Raw genomic sequence first — 9,062 nt, 5'->3', positions numbered from 1 at the left:
AAAAAATAAAGTATGATTTTTCACCATTTATTTTATAAATGAGACCAAAAATAAATATAAAAGAAAAATTATTTAAGGGTAGAAGATCACATTTTATTCTCTAAAGTAAAATTTAAACTTTAGAGGAGGATTCGAATCCTAACTAATTTGGGTTGGTCGAATAATTAGCTTATTTGTTCGCCACTTAAACAAATATTGGAGGTTTGAATTCCACCTTATGCATACAGTAATTAATTGGCTAAAAATAAACCTATTGGATTGATCATGGCCAACCAAAAAAATATAATTCAACCACTTCCACCGCCACCAATATTACTATAGACGCCGTTGGTGTTCTGCAACCTGTTCGACAACAACATCTTTTTCAACCGTTTTCCTACATTAAAAATCTACAATCTCACACTAAAGAGAATAATAATTTTTTCACATACACACAAAAGGATAAAATTGGTGCAAGCAATTGGTTCGAAAAAATAGCGATGGTTTAGTGAAGTGGATGGAAGAATGAAGGGTGAAATTGTGCCCAAAGAAAAAAGGTTCAAAGAAAAATATGATTTAGGAGGAAAAAGAAAGAGAAAAAAGAAAGTGACGTTTGAGTTGTAAAGAGAAAATGTTTAGTTCCTGTGACTATTTGGCCTTCACATATAGTAGGTAGTGTTTATTTTGATATATTAAGAAGAAAATTAAGAGATTGAGATTTAATATCATATTTATTGGTTCAGAGATTGATATTAAAATTTAAATCTCTGTCTTTAAAATTTTATTATTTTAATACTTCTAAAAAGTAGAAACACAGGAGACTCAAACTTTTAGAAATGAAGACTAAAATTTTAATAACATTTTATATCTAAAATATCTCATTTTTATTAATTAATTCTAACTTTATTCTTTATACAAATTAAATTAAAATTTTATTTTTATTTCAATTTTTATCTTTTATTTTACATCAAACACAATATTATTTCAGTTTCTATCTCTTAATTTTTATCTTTCAATCTCAATCTCTCCATTTCTATATTAATAAATGACATTTTAGATTTTATCTACAATTTCAAAATAATTTAGGTGCACTATATTATTAAAATAAAAAAATCAAAGATCGAAAAAGATACTCGCTCTATGTTAAATTCTCATATAATAACACCTTATAAAATTTAGTGGAAGAGAAAAGGAACACAAAAACATAAATAAAAAAAATTTTGCACCATTTACATTAATGAGGTTGCAACTTTATGTTTGTTCTTGTATATAGCCGGTTATTAACAAATGACTACAAATTATATTAAATTAAGTTTCAAGCAACAACGGTGATCCCATTATTGTCTTGAGAAGACGAAGGTTGTAATGCACGGATTCGAATTTCGTACTTTGTATAACTTGATGGTTCGGATTCAGCAGCTCCAACTGAGACAAGAGGAATGGATGAAGATGAAGTGTTATAAGCGTATCCAATGTGGTTGCAACATTTGCGACAAATAAGCTTGGTTTTGCGGCGGAACAAACGCCATGAGAGTTTAGATAAGTGAGGGGCGCACTCGATTTCATCGACATGGCCAAATCTATCATCATCGACGTTGGAGAATGTTATTATGCCTCGTTTCATGGATTTCCCATATTTTGAACCGATTGTTGAGATGTCACGGTTCGAGGAAGATAGGTTAAGCTCATAACCGCAGCTACCACAGCTGCCATGGACATAAGAAGAAGAAGAAATAAAAATCAATTACAAAGTGATTTTGAGTCGTTTATTTTACTGTAATCTATTTTGATATAAAAATTGTGAAACATAAATCAGTCACACAATTTTACTTTTCATCAAAATTAAATTTAAAAAATCAATTTAACCTAAATTTTCGTTTGCAAACTTTAAACAAAATACACATAAAGAAAAATCCGGAATTGGGAGTTATTAGTGTTCTGTTCTCAAGTGAAGTATATAAAATATTTCTGGGTGGCTTCAAAAAGGGACTCGATGATCAGTGATTAATCACTGTATAGCAACAAAAAGAATCTAATTATTCAGATGGATCTGTGATTGAAGTAAAATTAAAGAATATTCCAGCAGAGAGAGGGGTAGAGAGAGAACCTGTAACGTACATCCCTGTGAGAAGTGGAACGAGCATCAGAAATAGAAGGCATGTTGTGATTTGAGAGGAAGAAGAAGGGTTGCAGTTGCAGGACACAAGACAAATGAGGCAAAACGAAAAGGAAACAGGACACAAGACAAAGAGAGAGAGAGAGAGAGAGAGAGAGAGAGAGAGAGAGAGAGAGAAGAAGAAGAAGAAGAAGAAGAAACTAGAAAGCGTGTAGACGACACCACGACGTTGACGTTGACGCTAACGCCACGCTGTTTCGCAGTGTTAAATCTAATTCCTAAATGGCGATATACTACATGGATGGACGGCTCAGGTTTAAGGAGGAAAAAAATAACCTAAAATTGAAAATTGATAAGGAAAAGAAATATTAATCATAATTAAATTTGTAACTTTTAGTTTTTAAACAAAGCTAATAATTTAATTTTGATGCATACATTCAAATATTCAATTATGTATTATTATATTTTTTAAAAATTAATTAATTTATAAATTTGTTATTTAAAAAAATATTCAAATATATGAATTTGACTGAATTATTAAAATTTTTTATACTATCAATGTATTAAAATTAGATTTTAAATATAAAAAAAGATGATTTGTATATGTAACTAAGAAAATAATTTTTTACTTAAAAAATAAAATATTTATCATTTCAACTTATCAATCTCAAATTTATTATAATTACACATGTAATTAATTAAATAACTATGTTATGTATATACTAAAATTAATCATTAGTATAAAAAATATTAGAATATAAATATACATTAAAAATAAATTAAATTATACATATATTTATATACAAATATATTAGTGGATGATTTTATTAGTAACTGATTTTAATACATAAATAATATTTTTATTAATCAAAAGGTAAATTAATAAATACTTTAGTATTTGTAAAAGTATAATTAAATATATCATGCAATAAAAATCAACGGCCGGTGAGTTTTCTGCTACAATATTTCATGAATAATTTAGACACTTCAATCCTCGCTTCCTTGCTGTTAAGTCTCTACTCTAGTGTTAGTTTATCGAATATGAAGCAATTAGAATATTTAGGAATCTTTATGTTTCAGAGTTTCATCACTAGTATATAATACAACCAAAGCCATCATTTGTTGACATGTGTATCTCATAATAACGCGCGTGAACTACGGAAACCAGAAGTTGCAATCATTTTTAATCAGAATGTTCCATGACCTAAAAGCCAATAGCCAAAGCTCACATGGCAGGATTGGAATAATGGTTTACCTAATAACTAGAGCAATTTACACAATTAAAATGAGTATGAAGATTCTTTACTCAAATACAATATTTCTAATTCATTTAACCTAAAAGCCAATAGCCAAAGCTCACATGGCAGGATTGAAATAATGGTTTGCCTAATAACTAGAGCAATTTACACAATTAAAATGGGTATGAAGATTCTTTACTCAAATACAACATTTTTAATTTATTTATATGAGTATTTTTTTTGGTTATTATATAAACTGTGGTAGGTAATTATGGTTTTTAATTTGTGTATAAACTATGGAAGATTGGTATAATTTACACTTAAGAAATATTACACATAAACCGCGGCTGCTTACCACGGATTATGAAAGAAAAATGCTACTAGAAAGTAGAAATCATGTTTGGTCACCACGGTTTATGAAGAAAGGCTATGAGCATAAAATCTGGTTGGCTACCACGGTTTATGCTTTTTTATTTCTATTTCGCATAACTTTCAATCACTTCGTCTTTTTGGTTGTAACTTTTTTAACAATTTGTGATAGTATGAAAGATGTTTATTTATACTGGATTAAGACATCGTCAAGAAAAGATTGAGAGTAAATGGAGTATATATTTTTTTGCATTCATATGGTTTACATACAAAAATCAAGAATGAAGCGATTTTTAAGAAAAAAAAATATTTTAGAAGGGATGAAGAGAAAAAAAAAATAGTCTTAACTTATATGGTTTAGTACTCACTACGTACTCTGTGATATATTGTACTGTACTCTGACTTGTAATTCGGTCTCAATGTATTTTAATTTTTATAATTTTATATTTTTGTTTAATTATGACCAGTAAATTGGAATCACTAGCAATGGATGAGAATGAATGGTATAATAACAAAGTTAAACAAAAGCGAATATTCAATGATAGGATAATCATTTCAAATGCAACCTTGCCCGATGGGAGAAAGGTTAAATTGTTTGAAGTACCAAAGGAGGACAATAGTTATCATTTCAACTTCTTGGTCATAACTTTTTTTAACAATTTGTGATAGTACGAAAGATGTTTATTTATACTGGATTAAGATACAGTCAAAGAAAGATTGAGAATAAATGAAGTATATATTCTTTTGCATTCATATGGTTTACATATAAAAATTAAGAATGAAACAATTTTTAAGGAAAAAAAATATTTTAGAAGGGACGAAGAGATAAAAAAATAGTCTTAACTTATATGGTTTAGTACTCACTACGTACTCTGTGATATACTGTATTGTACTCTGACTTGTAATTCGGTCTCAATGCATTTTAATTTTTATAATTTTATATTTTTATTTAATTATAACCAGTCAATTGGAATCAGTAGCAATGGATGAGAATGAATGATATAATAACAAGGTTGAACAAAAGCGAATATTCAATGATAGGATAATCATTTCAAATGCAACCTTTTCCTAATTATCCTATTATTGAATATTCACTTTTATTCAACTTTGTTATTATACCATTCATTTTCATCCATTGCTACTGATTCCAATTGATTAGTTATAATTAAATAAAAATATAAAATTATAAAAATTAAAATGCATTGGGACCGAATTACAAATCAAAGTATAGTACAGTATATCACAGAGTACGTAGTGAGTACTAAATCATATAAGTTAAGACTATTTTTTTTCTCTTCATTCCTTCTAAAATATACTTTCTTTTTCTTAAAAATCATTTCATTCTTAATTTTTGTATGTAAATCATATGAATGTAAAAAAATATATACTCTATTTACTCTTAATTTTTCTTTGACTGTGCCTTAATTCAGTATAAATAAATATCTTTCATACTATCACAAATTGTTAAAAAAGTTATAACCACTTTTTTTATAGTTATCATAAAAATGAGGAATTTTTTGCATACTTAACTATGAGTCATTTTTTCTTGCAATTTTTTTTAAAAAAATAATACATAATTAATTTAATAAATGAAAAAAGATGCAAAGAAATAAAAAAAATTAATAAAAGTAGACAAATAGCTGAAAAAAGAGAATGGAATAAGAAAGAAGGTTAAGTGATTGGAAGTTATGCGAAATAGGAATAAGAAAGCATAAACCGTGGAGCCAACAAGATTTTATGCTCATAGCTTTTTTTCATAAACACTGGTGACCAAGCATAGTTTCTAGTAGTATTTTTCCTTCGTAATCCGTAGTAAGCAGACACGATTTATGTGCAACGTTTCCTAATTGTAAACCGTGTCAATCTCCTACAATTTGTGCACAAATTGAAAACCGTGGTTACCTACCACGGTTTACATAATAACCAAAAAAGACACTCACATAAAAGAATTAGAAATGTTGCGTTTGAGTAAAGAATTTTCGCACCCATTTTAATTAAGTAAATTGCCCTAACAACTATTTTAATCACATTTATTTAAGCATACAAAAATAAAAAATATTAAAAAATCATGAGAATTTATTATTTTTAAGGTGAAAATTCAGGTGAAGTGGATTGCACATGAAGTTGATATTTGAGAGCCGTTAGATGAAAATTTAGTCAAATCAGTCAAATCATCTAACGGTTCTCAGATATCAACTTCACGTGAAGTCGACTACACCTAAGTTTCTATCTATTTTTAATTATCAGTTAGTCCTCAACATTTAAAAGTATAAAATAAAATATATTATTAAATTATTAAATTAAAAAAATTGAATTGATAACTAATTAATCATCAAAAAATAATAAATTCTGATGATTTTAGCATTTCTGTATAAAAATTTTATTTTAAAGCTTTTACATATTTAATGTTAGTTGAAAACTTTACCGAGTGGAATGTTGAACGTTGAAACTCGCATATGCACATATTAATGACGTAAATATGGAGATTGGAGTGTATGATCCGTGCTACTTTTAAGGAGATAGAGATGCATGGTGATAGAAGTGTTTGTTTGGCAAGAATTGAATGCACAGATCATACAAATTTTTGTTCTGTCTAAGTACAAGAAATAAGGTTGTTGTTAGTGGCATCCTAATCTTCCTCTTCATCTGTGACAAATTTACCAGTTCCAGGATTGAGAGCAGCAATGAAGAAGAAAGCAACATTGAACAACACAAGGGGTTCAATTTCATTGATGGGTACCCCTGTCTCAATGTTGAGTTGTGCGAGTGCTCCTTTCCCTGTAATAATCTCTCCAATTAAAGAGAATGCAAATCCCAATTGAGCCAATCTTCCAACAAATAGTTCGTTTGCTTTGGTGAATCCAAACAAAGGACCTATTCATACAAAAACAACCAAACCATTTTCATCACAATTCAATCAATCTAACCAATTTTCATTTACATTACCAAAACTGCTATATGCAAAAAAATAGTCTTCGTATATTCGTGTATAAATACATATATTATTTAATTTATTTTTAATATATATTTTATACTAATAATTAATTTGATAATTAATTTTTAATATCCACATAGCATGATTGTTATAGTAATAAACCTACTTTTCAATACTCTCTGGGGAGATTAATTATCCTGCATTTAGTTAATATAATCTTTAAAATCAATTCGTACACACCAAAATTCAATCTCTATATATTATTTATGTATAAATATATGTATTGAAACTCATTTAGTCATTTACAACATATATTTTACATAAATAATTAATTTTTTATATGTCCGTAACATAGTTGTAAATACAGTTCTTCTATTAGGAGGATTTGAAATTAAGGTCACTATGTGTCTAGGTCTATAATCAATCCCACATTGGTATCTATTAACAGATAAAGGGTCAAATTCTTATAAATTTAGAATGTAAAACATGTTTAATATGGTAGCACATAATAATTAAAGATGTTAAATTATAGAATTGTGTTACCTCCTTCTTTGAGACCAAGAGCTGATCTGAAGCCTTTGCCTGGAGGAATGACACCTCCAGTGTTAGGTTCATCATCATCAACGAATCTACCACGGTCACCAAGTGCTCCAATGGCTCCAAGCAGTGTGAAAAGGATGAAGAAAAGGAGAAGAGGCTCAGCTTCATAAATTGGAATCCCTGTTTCCAAGTTCAATTGTGCTAAAATCCCTTTCCCAGTAATTGCTTCTCCCAAAATTGATGCCTGCACAAATTATGTGCCTTTTTTGTCATCACATTCCATTCTTTTTTCTATAATATCTTCTTTTAGTATCAAATAATTGGCAATTCAGAGAAACTAGTATCTTACTTTTTTTTTAACATATCACTTTGTTTGAGTTGAAAATTATTTTGACCCATAAAGCATATCTGATAGTGAATATGGAAATTGTAAAAACAAGGTAAATTTGCTTTGCTCAACGAAAAAATAAAGAAAAAAAAATTTAGGGCAGCACTTTTTTTAAAATCTGACAAGCACTTAATAAGCAAAAGAAAAGTAAATCATCTCACACCATTAAAAACATTAATGATAATTAATTAATAGCTACAAATTACAAAATCTACTATCTCTAGCAGTCTAGCACTCTTCAATAAAAAATAATATAAGAAACTTTTTTTTGGAGGTTAATATTCATTAATTTTTTAAAAATTATTTTAAAATTTAAATTCTAAATTATAAATCTTTAAATTTAAATTTTAAATTATAAATCTAAATCTTAAAATTCAGTAATGTTAGCTAACTAAAAATTAGTTCTGTATTTTTCGTAAATAAATAAATGATTTATACTCACAGCAAAACCAAGCATGGCAACACGACCAACAAAGAGCTCGTTCTAAATTCATTAGTTCAAGAAAAAACAAGCTCTTAGCTTTGTTAATGTTATTATAAGAAAATAAGAGAAAGAGAATGCATTATGTGTACCTTAGGAGGGGCTTTGGTCTTGGATTTGAAGAGTGCCAGAGTTGTGAATGTAGGAGGTGAAAAAGAGAGAGAATTAGAAGGAATTGGGTTGAATGGGAGATGAGAGAATTTAGGCCTCAATCTTTGATTCTGAAGTTGAAGCAAAGTGTCTTTCTTCAAATCCATGGAGTAAGTAGTTGAGACACTAGACATGAGCAACATAGTTTGAGCCATCATTATTGTTATTATTATTGCTTGCTTCCTTCCACACAAACAAAGATAGATGATGAGAAACCTTAGTATGATGCTATCTACTATGTTCTTACTTGTTAGTAATAGTTTACCTAAATATCATAGTAGAAATATATGGGAATATAGCATCTAAAAACAAGGGTGTGGATATGGTGTAAGAATTGATGACAGGCAAATACAATGCCCACGTCTCCTCTATCAAATGTACCATATATTTTCATCGTGATAATGTTTTTTGATTTAAGCTATTATAATGCAAAATTATTGGTGTATTATCTAATTTATAAACTTAATTTTTTGGGACCTTTCATTTTCTACCTCAAACTTTGGTCGGTACACTCAGATCTTGGTTGCAAAATGTCATAAACTTCAGTTTAAGAAGAATCCACAATTTAATTAAGAATAATATGATCGATAATTCATGATTTTTACACTATTTTATCTGAGTTGAGATTAAAATCTAAATTGGAAGGTAAGGAGAAAGGGACACATGTGTGGATTGTTTTGAAGTGTGGCTCAGTCTCATTCTTCCACAATTTAACTCACTAGTGACTAGCTAGTTCAAGTTAACCTAACTCCCAGTTGATAGGGAGAAGTGGACAAGGAAATCTGAAGTTGACAAATCATAACTTGACACGACCACAACCGTTTCAATGGATTATGGATATTCCCTACTACACACAAATCTGTTAT

The 9,062-nt window shown here is 28.6% G+C and overlaps 2 protein-coding genes across 2 annotated transcripts; both read right to left on the bottom strand.

The window, feature by feature from the left end:
• Positions 1-1,175: 1,175 nt before the first annotated feature.
• Positions 1,176-2,167, bottom strand: LOC107481391 (uncharacterized protein At4g08330, chloroplastic; the record flags this gene model as incomplete). The annotated part of the gene is given in 2 exon segments (XM_016101670.2): positions 1,176-1,685; positions 2,087-2,167. Coding segments are annotated over 2 exon segments (444 nt in total). The 3' UTR covers positions 1,176-1,294.
• A 4,068-nt stretch (positions 2,168-6,235) lies between these two features.
• LOC107481387 (photosystem II 22 kDa protein, chloroplastic) lies at positions 6,236-8,466 on the bottom strand. The gene is made up of 4 exons (XM_021139264.2): positions 8,139-8,466; positions 8,008-8,049; positions 7,181-7,421; positions 6,236-6,576 (listed from the first exon to the last, which is right to left on the bottom strand). The coding sequence occupies exons 1-4, from the start codon at positions 8,352-8,354 to the stop codon at positions 6,332-6,334; spliced, it is 744 nt and encodes a 247-aa protein (XP_020994923.1). The 5' UTR covers positions 8,355-8,466; the 3' UTR covers positions 6,236-6,331.
• Between the last annotated feature and the right edge of the window lie 596 nt (positions 8,467-9,062).

This window comes from Arachis duranensis, chromosome 8, assembly GCF_000817695.3.
Source record: "Arachis duranensis cultivar V14167 chromosome 8, aradu.V14167.gnm2.J7QH, whole genome shotgun sequence".
Classification (NCBI taxonomy): Eukaryota; Viridiplantae; Streptophyta; class Magnoliopsida; order Fabales; family Fabaceae; genus Arachis; species Arachis duranensis.
This window is presented reverse-complemented; position numbering and strand designations above follow the sequence as displayed.